The sequence below is a fragment of the Macaca fascicularis genome, chromosome 8 (genome assembly GCF_037993035.2).
Source record: "Macaca fascicularis isolate 582-1 chromosome 8, T2T-MFA8v1.1".
Lineage (NCBI taxonomy): Eukaryota > Metazoa > Chordata > Mammalia > Primates > Cercopithecidae > Macaca > Macaca fascicularis.
The window spans coordinates 142,391,333-142,409,973 of NC_088382.1; the positions used below are offsets into that span (position 1 = coordinate 142,391,333).

General features: G+C 36.6%; 1 protein-coding gene across 36 annotated transcripts in view; it reads left to right on the top strand.

The window, feature by feature from the left end:
* Window positions 1–6,012: 6,012 nt before the first annotated feature.
* The window catches only part of PHF20L1 (PHD finger protein 20 like 1), a 74,270-nt gene continuing 61,641 nt past the window's right edge, over window positions 6,013–18,641 (top strand). For 23 of the 36 annotated variants that reach the window (XR_012416646.1, XR_012416647.1, XR_012416648.1 and 20 more), the window contains exons 1-2: window positions 6,013–6,267; window positions 8,419–8,534. Coding sequence is in view for 20 of the 36 variants with exons in the window: in XM_015455202.4 (XP_015310688.3) it covers window positions 8,452–8,534 (83 nt within the window). In the remaining 16 variants the exon portion in view is untranslated. Of the gene's footprint in view, window positions 6,268–8,414; window positions 8,535–18,641 lie in introns of all 36 variants that reach the window. The other 13 variants (XR_012416651.1, XR_012416653.1, XR_012416658.1 and 10 more) reach the window with 1 other exon arrangement.

The following is an 18,641-nucleotide window of genomic DNA, read 5'->3' on the forward strand; positions in this document are numbered from 1 at the left end:
TTTTCTTTCTGTTCCCTTACTCTACATCCCCCCAGTCTCTAGCATTAGGAGAGAATTCAAAAAGTTTGTTGAGTGCTATGAACTGAACGTGTGTGTTTCCCTGTCCCCCAAATTAATATATTGAAGCCCTAATCCCCAGTGCGATGGTACTTGGAAGTGGGCTTTTGGTAAGTAACTATGTAATGAAGGTTGAGCCTTCATGAATGAGATTAGTCCCTTAGAAGAAACATTAGAGAGATGATCTCTGTCTGTCATGTGAGGACACAGTGAGAAGGCAGCCAAGTGCAAACCAGCAAGAATCCCAGGCACCAAATCAATTGGCATCTTGATCTTGGACTTCCCAGTCTCTAGAACTGTTAGGAATAAATTTCTGTTGTTTAAGCTACCCAGTCTATGGTATTTTTTTTAAATAGCAGCACAAACTAAGACATTAAGTGATTAAACAAATAAATTAATGATGAATGAATGCATGTAAATAAATGAATATTGCATGCATGCATGTATGCTGTCTGCCATTTTTCAGGATGCCACTTAATTGCTGCTAGCTCTGTTCTCAATGAAAAGAATGATCACTAACAGAGTAAAAATATTCACTATTTGGTGACTGTTAATTTGTGTAGTTGCTGTGTTCTGTTGCTCAGCCTCTCCTACCCAAATTTTAACAATCTGCAGAAATAGGGATTGGACATTGCAGAGACTATCTCTAAAATCAAACACCTACAGAATTAGGAATGTGAGTGTTAGGTCAATCTCTCACTAGATTTGGCTCTCATTTGGCTTGGTTTTCTAACTTTGCAAGCCAGGAAGAGAATTCTCAGCTTTGTTGAATGGCTGTAAATTGTAATTTGGAGTTACAGTTGTGTTGAATATTAGTTATTTTGTTGTCCAAATTACAGTCTCTTTCTTTTAAGTAACAGCACTCAAATTTTGCATTAAAGAACCCACTCATTCCCATCGCTCAGTCCATGAGGTTTAGACCAGTCTTCACGCTTTCCTGCCTGATTAGGAATAGGAACCCAGTTTAAGCCAAATCAGTACAAGTCATCCCCATGGCCACCATGCTTGGTTCAGGTTTAAGCACCTAACTTTATTTAGGCCAGTGAGAGAAAGACTTCTAGGATTTGTTTTTATGGTCACCAGGATGCTGTAATATCTTAAGCTATTGGGGATCCCCAGAATCAAGCTAAACCTTAGAAAGTAGAGTGAAAGATGTTATAATTTTTCACTAAATCAAACTGATGCAGAAGGCAGATTTATCCCTTATCTTCGATTAATTCCCCGAACTGAAAAATTCCCTTAATGCTTATACCTGTTTTCATAAAATTTTCGGTTACATGCTACAAAAAGAATCCTCACACACTGCGGGTCTGAATTTTTCATGTACGTATGAATTGTTTTGGGTAGTTTACTGAAAATGCAGATTTCCAGTCCCCAAACCTAAGATATAAATCAGGGCCCAGGAACTTGCATTTTATCAAACAGTGTTGCATTTTAACAGACCGTCTTGTTAAAACAGTGCCCCTGAGCTGTATGCACATCTCTATAATGCAGATAATTGGCAGACCAAAGCTTGAGAAATACAGATATAGTTAATGCAAGAGACACTAGTAAACAATGATACAAATCAGGGGAGGTGCAAAGTATCATATAGCAGCGGGAAGCAGAGACCATCCTTTGTCCTAAATCAGAAATGTGAAAATCCTTTGAGGTATCACGAGAGGATTCCATATTCAATGTACTTCTATTTATAAAATCTTCACTAATTTCTCATGATTATTTCTTCGTGCTTTATGTGTCATGACCAGATATCTCAGTTTGTCTGGAACTGTCTGGGATCCACCTGTCATTCTGGTGTAATTATTAATAGCACTTCCTTCCATTCTCAAAAGTGTTCAGGGTTGGATGATATATTTTATGTTCACTCTCTTGCTTCACGGTAATCTGCACACACACAAAAGAGTTCTTTGCCTCTCTTGCTGCATTTGCTGAAATAGACATACATATTTTTTCTATTTTATGACCCTTAGTAGCAGAGACTTTGATATCTTAGAATCATTACTGCCAAGCCTAAAAGTTTTAAAAATCTCAGAAATCCATGTGGCTCTGAGTAACGTGTAAACTGAGTAACACATAAACTTACATATATGCATATATACATATATATATCAAAGTAATATATATTACTTGAATATTATGTACTTTATACATAAATTAATAAGTATGTATTATTTACTTCAATAACATTATGTTTCTTTATTTATACATATATATAAATACATTTAAAGTAATCTGGAACACCCTATCATCCTTGGAGTTGGCTCATTCTAAGAAAGTGGAATGTAAACCTATGAATCACAGTGAGGAATACATTAGAGAGGTGAAAAAAATGCTGTGGGAACATTGGGAGAGATGACATCTCTGTTAGTTTATACATGGCCTAGAGCTCCTATTGCCAGGGATTAATTCTGGAATAACTATAACTTCTGTTCAGTTGATAAAGGGATATGGTGACAGAGAAAAGATAAGTGAGCTCTTTGGCAGGTGAGGAAAATTATGTCAGTGCTATTTTCAGAGATTTTTATGCACCTGGAATGAAGAGATTTGACGGAGGTTATCTATCACAGCTGTTTAAATTTCTGCTAAACTAACCTAAAACAAAACAAAACAAAACAAAAAAACCTTGAATTGCTTTGATTTTCTTTAATAATGCTAATTATAAATATTAAGTAAACACACAAAAAGTAACTTTCTTGTGTTTTATTGTAATCTGGTATTTAGTGGTAACTTTTTTTCTACCTTAAAATAGGTAAACATTTGTTAAATATTCCAGGAGACATTATGGTTCCATATTCGTATTTTTAATGTTGGAGGAATTTAGTTCAGTGATTTCTGCCTAACAACTGTTGTTTCAAGATAATTTGCCCACTGCTTGTTTGGTTCTGCTCAAACACAGCTGTAAGTTCTTTCTTTCTATATTTGGAGATGGAGTGACTGATGGCTGGGCATCAACCATCTGGAAGAGGGTGTGTTGGGTGGAAGAGAGGAGAAGGGACAGAGCAATGCATAGCTTCACTACATGGCCGGGGAGTCAGTACTAGAATTTTGTATATCCTGTATCCCGACTCTGATCCTGACCTTTGACTCTGTGTGGTTAAAAGAGGAAATGACATCCTACATGAATTTTTTGTCAGTTTTATCAGGCTTGAGATGAGTCTAAAAGACTCCCTTTTAGAGTCAGTATTATGTTCACATCCTCTCCACTTTCTGACATTAAATTCATAAATAACATAACCAAGCTATATATATATATACTTAAAAACCAATATGACAATGATAATATAAAAAACCAAATTTTATGAAAATAATTCATAAGAAATCATATATATTTTTCAATACATAACGTTCAGCCATGTCTCACAGAGATATATAATGAAGTAGTGACATGCTTGTATCTAAATTTAGATTTTCCTAAATGTAACAGCTACGCAACCAGACTGACATAGGTGAGTTCTATCAGGGCCTCAAATACTATGAATAATTAGCCATTGGTGGCATGATATTTTAAAATGAGATAGACTCTTGGTAATGTTCAGGAAAAAAGGTCAGTGTTCCCTTACGCTACATAGTTGCTTCATTCCTGGAAATTTTTAATGTATATTAAAACCTTTCAAAAATACTTATATGTGAAAACTTACATGTGAAATGCAGTTTTAGGTACAGACAATTATAAACAGATTTTTCACCTACATGAATGTCTGGAAGAACATCCAGAAGTCATGCATGACCTGGGGCAATTCTTCAAGGTATGGAACTGCACTGTAAATTTCAGGATGTCTAGTAGCCCTGGTTCCTTCCCACTAAGTAGTAGCAGCGCCCGACCCCAATCCTGAGACAACCAAAACACCTTCCTCCATTTCCAAAGTGCCCTCTAGGGGATGGTATTAACTCCACAGAGGATTACTAAGCCTATTCAATCCACTGAAGCCAGGAATCATTTATATAAGACCTCATTTTAATTTTTTTCTTTCAAGTGTCATTATTGGAAGACCCATCGTCAAGTTCCAATTAAAATGGAACAATCGTCTTTTCAGGGTGGATTCTCAACAAATAGTTGGGAGAATGGACAGAATATGTGTTATTCTTTATGTATGTATTTTATTTAAATTGCAAACAACCTCAAATTTTTAGTGGTGTATAATAATAGATATTTATTATTTCTCACTTACTAGCTTGTGATTCAGCAGGGGTTCTGCCAGAGTTCAGAAAGATTTAACTCTAGGCTGACCATCAGAAACTTGAATACTGGTACTGCCATAGATGCAGGAGAAAAGTTTCCTTATTTTGAACATCATTAGCGACAAAGTCATTGGTAAGAGAGTTTTACTTGAGACTAGAACTTTAGCTGCAAGGGAGACTGGCAACATAAGTTTCTGATATTTTCATCTTATTTAGTGGGAGGTTGATTCTGCATCCAAGATACATAAGGTTGGATGTATCATTTAGTTTGGGTAGGATTATGCTGTGTAACAAACAATCCAGCCCCCAAATCTCCATAGCTTAAAATAATAAATATTTATTTTTTTCCTTATACAACACAGTAGTTGTAGATTATCAGTGAGGCCTTGGTTCATTATAATCTGTCTAGAACCCGGTAGACAGTTTTAGACAGATGGTAGAGCAGCTATCATCTCGAACACCGCTTTACACTGTGCCAGAGACAGAAAGTTTGGTGAGCTGGCGTTAAAAATTACCAACCGGCCATGACAAATCTCACTTCTAATTACATTTTATCAGCCAAAGCAAATCAAATAGCCATGCATAATTCTAAGGAGGGTAGAAAGTATAATCCTGTCATGTCCTAAGGAAGATGCTACAAGTATTTGGTGTTCTGAACTAACGACAACCATGACGAGAAATTTCTCAAACATGGAAAGAGAGTTGAGATGCCGGGCAACCAAATAACAAGGCAACAAATATCCACTAGAGACTGTCTTATTTCTATCTTTTCTATGTATCACCATGCTCAGTCTAGCTCAGTAGCTATTAGTGATATAGTAGGTGCTAAATGAATGTTTGTTGAATAAAAAAAAATGATTGTTTATTTTACCGACTCTTACTATAACTGAAGCTTAAAGAGAGTTACTTTGCTATTTTAACTCCACACTATGAAGCAAGATAAATGTGTCATTTGTATGCAGTGTTGCACTTGAAAGCCAGAGTGGTACAGTGGAAAGCAAGAGAAAAAAGATGTTTCATCTCAATATTATTTTCAGTGTGTTCACTTATTGGTTTCTCCCCACAGCAGGGATACTGTCTCCTATGCTTAGTAGAGTTTGGGAGGGTAGGTATTCAATAAAAGCAGTTCTGCTATCATTAGCTGTGTAGTCCTGGGGAAGTGATATCAATGTAGCCATAGGTTAAGGTTATTCAGCTGTGCCTCAGCGCGAGCGCACACACACATCTTAGTAATATGCTTCTTTGTATTGTAAAGATCTCCAAGACTGGAAAGCAATACAATTGTAACACAGTTGTACAGTTGTGATTGTCAGGTGACATATTTACAGCCTAGCGTCTATCACAAAGTATCCATTCAAGGGAGGTTTATTGATTTTGTAGCAGTAACCATGCTCTATTCTTGATGTGGAATGGGGTGGATATCTAAGAAAGCATGTAGTGCATTTGAAAAAGTTTGCCAAGGGTCCTGGGTAGAGGGGTTTGGGGGACGTGGTTCCCAACGAATCAAGAATAACAAGCAATGCCCTTCGTCCTCAAATCTCAAAGGTCAAACACTTCACAACTACCAATAGGCACCAAGAGCTCGCGTTCTTTCCTCCACTAACCCAGAGCCCCGCCCGCTAGCGGTCCATCAAGGACCGCAAAGCCCCGCCTCCCACGGCGGCCCGCCAATCTGCTGCGCGGCCCGGGCCCAACCCTCGCGAGTCACGTGACAAGGCCAGGCCCGCTTCCGGCACGTCGCGGGCGGCTGACGTCGCCGGGGCCCGGCGTCGCGTCAGGGCTGGCCGGCGGCGGAGGCGGTGGCGGCGGCGATGGCAGCGGACCCTGAGCGAGCTTGAGGGCTCGGACCCAGCTCCCTCCCGCGAAACCTTGGGCCGATCCGGCGCTGCGGCCCCAGCTCGCTCCGCTCCTGCTCCCTCCCCGGCCGCTGCCTGGGCGGAGGCAGAGGCAGAGGCCCGGGCTGGCCGCCCTGCTCGTACCCCAGCTCGGCCCCGGACGGCCCGGCTGCTGTGCAGAGAGGAGGCCGAGTCGGTAAGAGGCGGCGGCGGCTGAGCCGGGAGGCCGCCTGGCCACCGCCAGGCCGCCCGGGACGGCCCCATTCTGGTGTCTCTCTCTCCGGCCCGCTCCCCTTCTGCCTCCCTCCCCGTAACTCGCCGGCCCTATTGTCTGGGCGCCGCCGCTCCCCCTTCCCCTCCCTTCCTTACCCCCCTGCCGAGGGCCGGATGGCTGTCAAACCTGGAGGCTTCTCCAGCTCCCTGCCAGCCCGGTCTCAGCCTTTCCTGCCTGTCGCTTGCCACCCCTCTCTGGCTTCACCTCCTCACCTTTTTTGGCCTGGCGGTCATTCTCTGACCATTGCTTTACGTTATCCGTCTCTATGTCTTCTTGCTCATTTCTTCTTCTCTCTCACTTGTCATCTCCGAAAACTTCCACTGTCCTATTTCTTGCCATTCTTTGCTCCTTTCCTTTCTGTTTTTATTCCTCTCCGTGCTCTCTGCCTTCTTTTTGCTTCAAGTTTTACTCCCAGTAGGCTGTCTTACTTTATAAAAGTTCCTTAATTCAAGTCCCTCTTCATCCTTCCCTCTTCAAACCTAAGACAAAGGAAAATCTTGTTTTTTTTCTGGTACTTCACCCCTAAGTGTCAGTGGGGGATTATACTTACTCAATCCATCGCTTAATTATGGGCTGTAAGTTTGATCCTGGAAGATGTTAGTGTACCTTTACTACCTCTTACTGATTTCTTCCTGTGACGGACAGCAGAAAAGGTTGATTCGATTTCTACACATTTAAGTAACTGCCTTACATGTTGCACACTGACGAGACCTCTGTTAGAAATATTCATACATTTGTTCTTTTGCACCACCTACACCCTGGGCAAGATCCCTGTTAACATTTTAATGCTTTAATATTTGCTTATGCCATAGCAGGAGGATACCCACTCTCCCCCTCCAACCATGAGTATTTGAGTTCGCATATTTTCATGGCCCGTATTGATGCTATTTTTTCCCTGATCTATCAGGCTCTTTCAAAGAGAAAAGAGGGAGCAGTTGAAATTTTATGTTTGCTGTTCTGTTATGTCTATTTTGAATTGTGACAAAACCATTATAAAAAATGACAAGTGTGTGTGTTTCTTTTTTTCGTTTTAAACTCTAGGGAACATAGTCATTAGTGATCTCAAATATTGAAGGACATTTTAGGGATCTCTCCTTGCCCCTGATAACAATCAATTTACATTTCTAATTATGAGTTATGTTTTGATTAGGTTATCTCAAAATTTATTCATGTTCCTCATATACCCATTAGTGAAAAAGAGGCCACCTCAAATGTGCTCGGTGGCCAGTGTGGCCCAAAATATAATACTTTGCGTGTGAACGACCTAGGGATACATAGGTACTCCTTTGCAGTTTTTGTTCTAGCATTGCAACCACTTTTATTATCAATGTGGACACTGTCTATATTGAAATATAGTAGAAATACTCAGAGTTAACAAAAGCATATTATTATTGCTTGTTGAATGTGAAGTATAAGAAAGCAGTCTCTTTTGTAACACTATATGTTAAATTAAAATTATTGAATTATATGCTGCCAAGGTGGGAGATCATGAGTAATGAAACATCCTAATCCCAAGAGGAGTTAGTGGTATCTTTACTGGCAGAGGATTGTGCCCACTGTTTCCTCCATCTTTGTGTGCTGTAGGGCCTTATCTAATGTTTTGTAGTATGAGGCACTCAACAAATATTTGTTGAAATTAAAAAATTGATTTTGTTCTCAAGAATTTCAGTAGTCGTATTCCAGAACATTCAGCTGCCTTAATTTTTCAAAGGCAGGAAAGCATTTTCAACTGTCCCCATGGAGAATTTTCTTGGGTATCTTCAAGCTAAAATATAAAGCATTTTTAGCTATTAACAATTTTTAACAGTCCATTTATTCATTCTTTTTAGATAGTTATGTTTTCTTTGTTCTTTTTCTTAAGTCATTATCAAGATTGCCTGCAGATTGCACAGAACTTTATATAGAGATGTTGGTAATACTCCTTCAGATTTCTTAACAATTTGGCAAGTATTTTATATTCCCATGTATTGTTTTAGAAATTCTGTTTAAATTTAATTTTACCTGTTCCCTTATACTCTACTTCCTATGCATTTTCTGCATCGGAATCTAACTTTTTTCTTTCTCTTGAGGTAGTGAAAAGAGAATACTGAAGAATAGGATCTCAAGATGAGTAAAAAGCCCCCAAATCGCCCTGGAATCACTTTTGAGATTGGTGCTCGTTTGGAGGCACTGGACTACTTACAAAAATGGTATGGAAAATATAGAACTTTCACCTAAATATCACAATATCTGTAGCCTTACATATGTTAATTAAGACAGTAAATTCCACTGATGGTAGCAGAAACATCAGTGTATTCACATTTTGATTACACATTATACGTTGTTTTTTAGTTTTCCTACTCTTTAGGCTTTTTCAGTTTAGCATTTAAAAACTATTTTTAGTCAACTGATGAAATTATTTAGTACAATCATTTTTGGTGTTTGAGAAATGAAAATAATTGTCTAGAGTGTGAGGTTTGTGTATACCTCATATATACCTCACATGAGCTATATTGGTGGAAGTAGAGAGAGGAGTGATCCAGAGAACCAACTTCTCAAGTTTTGGATAAATTTTGTTTTAAATCGGTATTTTTGGTATGTCAGTGGTAGTCTTTCAAACTACAGAGTATATTAATGGTTAGCATAGCATTTTTTCATAGTGAACACTTTCAAAAACATCTCCACTATTCATTATCTCACCTAAAACCAAAATCACACTTAACCTCCTATTTTCCCTGGAGGGCCGTAACCTAAAGGCACGTTGTTACTCTCTCCAGTGCACAATAGGCTGTCCTTTCAGAACTATGTGTCTCCCACTATTCTGGCCATCATGGTAAGTGGTATATGTAAACACCTCCCAACATAGCCTTTATACAGTAGTTAGGAAAAATTGATGAATTGGTATAAAACTACCATCTGGAAAGGACAGAAGGAGAAGCTACACGCAGGGGTCCCTGGGCCAGAGTAGGAATGAGGAGGATTCTCCTTTCTCCTAAGGAGTGTGTTCCTCATTTGGATTAAGTGGCCCCTCATTCTGCTGTCTTGGCAGATGTCTTTTTGTTGCCATTCGCAGGCTCCTAACCTGAGAGGGGCATTAGAGGGGTTCCGCTTCTGGGAAGGATGCTGCCTTTGTTCCTCTTGAAGCCCATTTATTTTGATGCGAGCTCTTGTTTATCTGGTCTTGGAGTTTCCCAGACTTTTTGACATTTTCTCTCATTTAAAACCATAGTGGGCATTTTGTAGATTTACTTTTGATTGATTTGTATTAAGTCAACTTCCTGAGTTGGCAATGGCAGGCAGAGAAATCTTGTTTAGTCGTGATATTTGACTGTATAGACCAGGCTAGGGTTTCTCTCTCTTAACATCTGGCATTAGAGCTTGGCACATATCTCTGACCCCAGCTTAATGACCTATTGTTTTGAGCTCCGCTTTAGGACAGTTTGAAGCTACAATTTGAGATAGGGAGGTTAATTGATACTGTCACTAGGTGAAGAATGTACATGGTAGTTCTCAGGAGGGGTTTGGGAAGCACATGGGAAACTAGGCAGTAGCATCTCTCCTAGTAGTGACGATCAAAATGTCTCCAGACCTTGCCAAATGACAACTGGAATGAGGGTGGGTGGCGGTAAAAATGATTGAGAAACTCAGCATTAGAACATGCAACAAAAAATGCTAGTTGAGGCAGCACTTGGCTATCTTGGTTCTCATTTGACCAAGAGAAGCTTTTTACTCCAAAGGCATACTACTGAATCTCTGTGTGATACAAGGGTATAAGAAATAATACTTGTTACTTCTTTGACGTTACTCTTAAGTGATTTATTTATTTTTTAAGTTATTGACTTTGTGACTTAGTTAATTCATATTAATATATTAGGCTTCCCAACTGACAGTGTTGCAGTTGAACTAGCTTCCAGTTTTGGAGAAACACATAGTTTATTCTGTCAGTAATTTTCAGGGTTATTAATATAACTTTGATATTAGTGAGAAATTTTCTTTTGGTAGTAAAATGTTTTCTAACTTAGGAGCTGTTAAATTTATGATCCAGTAGTTCAAAAAACTACAAAAAAGAACTTTTAAAACCATGCTTGAATGTACTTTTAGAGTATTCTGTGTTTTTAGAATACTTGGAATTTCAGAGAACAAATGAAAGTTGTATCTTCTTGCCACAAAATTCATATGTGCTTATTTGAGTAGTGTCATGCAAATGTACTCACTGATGGAGTTTAGATTTAATTTTAATAACCCTGGTAATAATAGTTCTCTATAATGGAAATAAGCGTTCGCCAGAATAATCACATATCACTGAAACTTGTTGCCAGTTTTGTTTTTATAAGCTGATTTATATAAAGATTTTGGCATTCTGTTTCAGGTGGCTCCTTAATTTAAAAAGGATTAAGAATATTATGTGTATATATTCTAGGTAATTTACAAAGATATTTTTCTTATTGTTATTTTGCTTATTAATGTCAGTAGTTTCAAGAACTAGTTAGGCTTAGCTGCCCCTTAAATTTAGTATTAGGTGGTGTGCTATTGGACCAACTATTTAATTACTAAGATGCATTGAATTTTATATGGGACACAAAAGTTCTATGAGATTAGTGCTCTTAATAGATCTTATTTATAAATGGGATAATAAACAGTTCTTCATATTATTACATTTATAAATGACCATTTTACATTTCATGGAAATTATATAAATTTTTGCATTAATATTAAGTAAAATTATAGGATTATTTGATTGACGAGAAACTGACATTCTTGTGAGAAGCAAAATATTATAGTTAATCATTGAAAGTACACCGAAATTCTTTTCTCCCTCTTCTCCCACTCTTCTCTCCCTTCTTTCATATTCTATTTTTTGCATCCATATTGAATGCTTAGTCTTCCAAATTTATTCAATTCTTTTTGAAAAGTATTGAGTCATCTTTGAGATAAATGTAGTTTGAACTATTATAGGCATTGGATAGGGAGCAGCAGGAATGTAAATCTTGCTTACTGTCTCTATACTCAAAACATTTACAATAAAGCAGCATATTACTGAGAAACTAACTTATCACACGTTGATAAATTACCTTTTGAAGAGAAGTGCAAAAGGAAAGTGGTGCAAGTGAAGAACCTAAAATGCCTATTAAAGGTTTTTCTTGCTTTTGTTTTTGAGACAGAGTCTTGCTCTGTCACCCAGGCTGGAGTGCAGTGGCGTGATCTTGGCTCACTACAACCTCTACCTCCTGGGCTCAAGCTATCCTCTCACCTCAGCCTCTTGAGTAGCTGGAACTACAGGCGTGCACCACAAGTCTGGGCTAATTTGAAAAAAGATTTTTTTTGTAGAGATGAAGTGTCACTGTATTGCCCGGGCTGGTCTGGAATTCCTGGCCTCAAATGATCCTCCCACCTCAACCTCCCAAAGTGCACTCCTGGCTGGTTTCTCATATATAAAAAAGGAAAATAGTTTCTGGTATGTGTCTAGACATAAAAGGATAAACTCTAAATTTAGTAGGTGGAAATAATCTGAAGTTAAGCTCTCACTTTTAGCTTTGGTGTAGATTTGATTTAACAGGAAGACTCAATCAGTGTTTCTCAGGAAAAGTATGTTATTATTGCTTGAACAAACTGTATCACATAATTCTTAAAGATCAGAAAGACAACATTGTACCTTTTAAAGTAGTAATTTATTTATTTTTATTTTATTTTATTTTATTTATTTTTTTGAGACAGAGTCTCACTCTTTCGCCAGTCTGGAATTCAGTGGTGCGATCTCGGCTCACTGCAACCTCCGCTCGCTGCAACCTCCACCTCCCAGGTTCAGGCGATTCCCCTGCCTCGGCCTCCCAAGTAGCTGGGACTACAGGCACGCACCACCATGCCCAGCTAATTTTTTTTTGTATTTTTAGAAGAGATGGGGTTTCACCATGTTGACCAGGATGGTGTCCATCTCTTTACCTTGTGATCTGCCTGCCTCAGCCTCCCAAAGTGCTGGGATTACAGGCATGAGCCACTATGCCAGGCCTTAAGTAGTGATTTATTTTTATTTTCAGAGTAACTTCACAGCCACATAAGAACACTCATTGGTGGTTTATTTATCAGTACTAATGAATGCAGGCCCTGAGAAGCCATCAGGAGGTCACTCATCTTAGTCCCAGTATTTGCTTTTTGATAATTGGATCTCTCCTACACTGACCAAACATAACTCCTGAGTGGTGTGAGCTGTTTTAATTTTTTAAAATATTATAGCTTTACAATATTTTAAAAACATTTTCTTTTAACTTTTTCAGTCATCTGCATAAAGACTTTGACATGCTAATGTTTACAGCTAGCGCAGTCAACTATCTTTTATCTTATTTTCATCATGTTTTTCACAACAAACTCTGTGCATCCAAACCTTGATATTCGGTTTTATAAATTCTGGGAGGTAGTAACATCATAAGAATAAAAATGAGTATGGGGTGTTGATACAGAAGTATATTTGGGGAAGGAGAAAGTTGAGAGTTGAAGTTATATTGAAGACACTGTAAGCGGGTGGTTTAAATTTAGACTGTTACTTATTAATCCTATAAATATGGGTAAGTCCTTTAACTTGGTTTTCTTAGCAGTAAAATGGAAGCAGCATTACTGGCTTTTATTTAGAGATTGGTTTTTAAGGTTCAAATAAAATTATATATTACTTTAAATTCTGCAGATTGGTACATAATCGTAAAGCATTGAGGTAAATGCCGGGGAGAGGGAGAATAGAAAAGTAAATCTTTGGGGATCTGAAGAGTTAAGTGATTAAGTTTTTAAATGTAGCTTTAGTTGACAGGAGAGTGACTTGGAACCATACAAGGCAAAACATGTCATTGCAACAAGCTGATGACATTTTTTTCTTTTTCCTTTTTTTTTTTTGAGATAGGGTCTTATTGTCGCCCAGGCTGCAGTGCTGTCACGAGATCATGACTTGCCACAGCCTGCAGCCTTTACCTCCCGAGGCTCAAACCATCCTCCTGCTTCAGCCTCCCAAGTAGCTGGGATTACAGGCATATGCCATAGTAACCTGCTGATTTTCTTTTTCTTTTTTTTTTTTTTTTTGGTAGAGAAAGGTATCTCTCTATGTTGCCCGGGCTGGTCTCGAACTCATGGGCTCAAGCAGTTCTTCCATCTGTCTTGTCCTTCCAAAGTTGTAGACAGTCTTTTTGAAGTGATAATAAAATCCTCATGTTTCCACAGAGTTTTATAGAGTTTGCTTGCAAGTATTAAAGTATCTAATCATTCTGAATATTGTTTAGTAAGAAAAGTGATAAAATCACACTGGTATTGACTACTGATTTAACTCCTGTTTTCTGATTGAAATTAAAATAGTTATTCTACAGTAAGCGATTGTTACAAAAACACAAGAGATTAAATAACATGCTCTGGTGTTAATCTTAAAATAAATTTGAAATGTAGAGTCAATTTAAAACATTCAGATGAGTTATGCCCCTGGGACTCTTTTGGAATATTTCTATTTAATTCTCTTCTAAATCTAAAGAAAAGGAAATATGAAAGATTAAAAATTGTGGAGATAACTCCAAGTATCAGAGTTTAATAGAATAGTATAAATTTGAATTGGCAAATGCTGTTTTCACACATTTGGAGTTTTTTGAACTGTGTGAAACATTTGCAAATGTGAGTTTTTAAGATGTTCGTGAACAGAATTTTAATAGTATAGGAGAATTAAGGAAATTTGCAATATAGCAAGTACAAATACTTGTTAATTTAAATAAAGGTATACATTTTCTGAATAAAAAGTTACTTTTTTTCTAATTAGATTTAACTATTCAAAGGAAAACACTACTAGAGAAAGTTGTGTCATCTATATTTAGAGTAGGAGAATGGTCCTAAAATATAACACGTAGATCAAATACAGTATTGTAGGAACACTAGGTGAATACTTCAAAAATAGAGGTTCTTTTGCTAATATAAAATGCATGCAATTTTTGTCTTTTTGTAATTTGGGATTCTTTCCATTTGTCTATACATGGAAAGTAATGATTATTATTTTGAGTCATTACCTTTGAAAACCAATGCCAGCCGTGGACTCAGAAAAAATATACAGTTGTATGTATACACCAAAATAAATGAATTATATACTATGGTCATAAGTTCATAGAAAACTTACACATGCCCTCCAGCTTAAGGACCCTTCTTGCAGACAATTCAATTGAAATCTGTAAGTTTTGTTTAAAAAGTCTGAGATAATTTACATTTAGTCACAAATTTTGAATCTTAAGATCAAAGTGAATCATCCAGTTTAATTATCAAGCAGGTCTGTACCAGTACACAAACATTTTACTTCTATTTTAAAATTTCCACAAAAGAAAGCCCCATAAATTCCTTTGAACAATGCTAAATATAAGAAAGCTTCCCTGTACCCCTCCACAAATGTGAAAAGCATGATTAGAAATAGGGATAGAGAAGACTTATTTATTTGAACACACACCTGGTTTCAGGTAGTTCTTGCTCTAGTGTTCTTTTTTTATGTTAATTCATTGTTTATAGAACTTTTTCTGATTTATAAGCTTTTTCTGCTTATCCTAGTTTTTTTGAAAAACAAAAGTGTTAGAAAAAATAAATTAAACTGGAAGTCATAAAATATGGGTTTTAAGTGCTATTTTGCCATGAACTAGTGATTTTGGAGAGGTATTTCTCTGCTTTAATGACCTTAAAATGAAAGTCTTACATTTTAGATGATCTGTCAGGTGCCATTGAATTCCAAACTCAATTTCTTTTTATTGATTTTCACCTATTCAGGAATGACAGGTTTTATTTTTTTATTTTTTTTAAAATCACACTTTTAGATGGGTAAATAACACAAACTTGAAGCGGAGGTAAGACAGTCAAAAAGTCATAGTTCAAAAAAAGCCAGCAGTTTTGAACTACCTATGGAGAGGAGAAAATGAGAAAAATGTAGAAAACTGAACATAATTTGGAAAAAAAATGGAGAGGTTTGAGCTATTTGGGGTATAACTATATTGGACATGAAACCTTTTGGCTCCCAGTATAACGATCTCTCCACTACAGCCCATTGTCTCACATAGATTTCCTAAAGCTTTGAGCCCCAGTTAACTAAATGGGCTCAGTGTTCATGGACCACCGTAGTTTCTGACCGATTGTAGTAGTGAGTGTATGTCTGGCATCTAGAAGGGCCCTGAAAGTCCGGCAAGCCTATGCCACTCCTTTTCATTGGAATTAGAGGGCTTGAGCAAGGTAGGTAAATTTCAAGTTTATCTGTCCTAGAGAGCTTTCCTCCTAAGTTTACTTTAGAATCAAACCTCCAACCTGATGATTTCTTAGCCTCCTTCATACATTTATAATGAGGGTAAAGTCCAGGAATCGCAGGCTTACTGTGCTGTGCTTTTTGTGTGTGTGATCATATAGTGGTAAGGGTTGGAACAAGAGAAAAGACCGTTTTATTTGCTTTTCTGACATTTGGTTGAAGTCCAGCCATCACATATGACACACATCTAGCTCCCTATTTGTTACATCATTCCTGCCGAATGTATGTGTTACGAGATTTCACCCTGTCACATCACATTAGATAATGGTTTAGTTTTTAGTTGGGGGTTGATTAAAGCCACTAGCTGGGAAACAGTTTATCTTTTGTGGTAGTTAACTCTACTAAAAAGAATGTTTTGCAATTCTAGTTTTGCTGAGTAGACAGAAATGGCATCTGCAGATGCTTATGTTTTTAATTTTGGTTTTAAGTGATTTAAGCTGAGGGAGAAAATACTAGTTTTAATTTTAAGTTTTGAATATCAGTAGTACAATTTTTAAAAGAAATTAACGGAATATTGAAAAGGCAGCTTAGTTCTGCTGTTCCTCATTAAGGTCCCAGTTTTTTAGTATTTTTACTGTAACTGTGTATTTTAAAGAAGTGTTGACCACTCCCTATCATTTCTTGCTACAGATCATTAGTCAGCACATAAGAATATACTTCTTATTAAATTAGAAATTGGTATGCAAGTATTATGTTATTTCAGTAGTTATAATTACCTCAACTTTGGGAGGATTGTTGCAGTAAAGTTGAAGGAAGAATATAGATATTTACTTAATATTCAGAGTATCTTGAAAGTCTGTTTTCTTATTGTCAAAAAAGTTACCATCAATTAGAAATAAACGTATTTCTGGTACATCCTGATTAGCGAGGGTACTGAAGTATAAACTACTTATATGAAATGGTATATCTACAAGGCCTTAACATAGTAACTTACTCATAAAAGGTACCCAGCAAAGTTTATTGAATTTTGTTGGGTTTAAAAAGGATGAATGAACACAAAAGTTTTGGGATATCTTGAAATAACCTAGTTATCATTGCAGAAAATTATGGCAAATGCATTGTGACTTTTGGATTGAAAACTAAACATAAGATTTTATTTGTTAACCTAGATTAGCAAATTTAATTTATTTTTAAAGTCACTTTTTGTTTTCCTTTGTTCTGTAACGTATCATATCCTAGATTTCCTCTTAATTTTAAAATTTATGAGTTTCAAACGTGATGAAAGTTAAGCTACTTTGTTTACTCCAATTATTTAATTTTAATAATGTGATGTTTCATACTTAGTCATAGTTGAGATGTAGTACCCTTTTGTTTTGAGAAATTTTAATAAAACAGAAGAGCCTTTTATCTTTGCTTAGTAATTTTATGCATGGAGGATATTTATTTTGTACAATTATTTTCCATACTCTTTGGTCTAACAAAACCAACTTTAGGCATGTTGTTTGTATATGAGAGATTAAAATTAAAATTTTAAGAAAAAATAAATAGATAAAATAATTTGATTTTTATATTGTTTTATCTGTTTTTAATTGGTAAGCATCCCCTATACTGAAGCACTGCCATAAATGTAATAAGAACTGAAAATCATCAGTTGCAAGATGCAGAATCTGTAATGATTGAATGCATAGTCTTCATGGACAGGAATACCTCAGTTCAAGGATCCACCATTCATTACCTGTTTTAACATGAGCAAGTTACTGAATGTTTCAGAGCCTCCATGACCTCCCTTTAAAAACTGGTAACAGTATTAGTACTTCATTTAAAGGGTTCTTTGAGGATTTAAACAAAATAATGCATGTTATAGGCCACATGGTAGGCACTTAAACATTAATTTTAATCATAACAGTAACATGAACATTCATTATTTTAAGAAGGTGTAGTCAAATGCAGGAGGAATCAATGTAAATTCATCAGACTTTAATCAGTAGGCATATAAACAAATATAACTGTCTGTAGTAAAGTTTTTTTAAAGTGCTAAATGTTAAGAAATATAACTGGCTGATTGCAACCTGCTCGATTTTGAGTTTCGCTAGCACAATTAAGTAACGATAGTTGTAACTTGAAAAAACTGTATGAAGTGCATAAACTTTGAGTCCAATACTCATGACAGAAAGATCATGTTTTAGTGGAGTAGGAAAGAAATTCTCTGTGGTTTAATGGATGCTTGTGGTGGGAGAAGGTAGTGAGTACAAAGGCTATGGTACAGGTGTTTTGATTTGGTTAGAACTGACAATGTGAGTGAATATAGGCATGGCAGGATTCAGGTGCTGGGTGGGGGTTGGGAGGAGAGTGGAACAGGAACTTAAATACAGTGACCTGAAGTGAAACATTAATTTGCAAAGTACTGTCACAAGGTTCTAAAAGAGAAGACATAGCTAATTCTGTTCTTCTCTTTGTTGTAAAAGTTGTGGACAAGTAGAAAGCAGGGTGAACTATCAGCTCATGCCATATGTGTATTATGGGGATCAATAGGTATGAAAAGACCTGAGAAATAATATGATGAGGTTCTTACACTTCAGTGTTGGAGAAGATATGGTTTTGACCTATAAGCTATCATCTGAATGATTTGAAATTTTAGACTATTTTGTATTAACATTGCATTGTGGAATACTGAGTTTGAATTAATCAAGAGAGTTTTGTTTTCAGTTTATTGTTTTTAAAGTATGAAGCAAATGAACATGCAGTATCTGAAAGTGCTGAATTTAAAATACTGTAATTGTAGTAGGTGATATCATTGCTGCAGTTATAATCAATGGGTGAATGAGAAAACATTTTTGAAAATTATAAAGCTTAATGTAAATTTAAAGTGCTTCCAGGAAACTAAACATTTTAAAGGGTAACTAGGATACAAGAATATTTTGTTTGCTTTGGGTTGCATTCTGTGTTAATTTTTGTTATTTGGCAAATAATCCTCTTACTAATAATTAGATGTAAGACAGCTCTTACCCTTCTATTTTCTAGTTCTTCTAATCTTTTAGTCATTTTTTATGACTACCATAGTTATAGATGAAGTTCTTATTCACAAAAC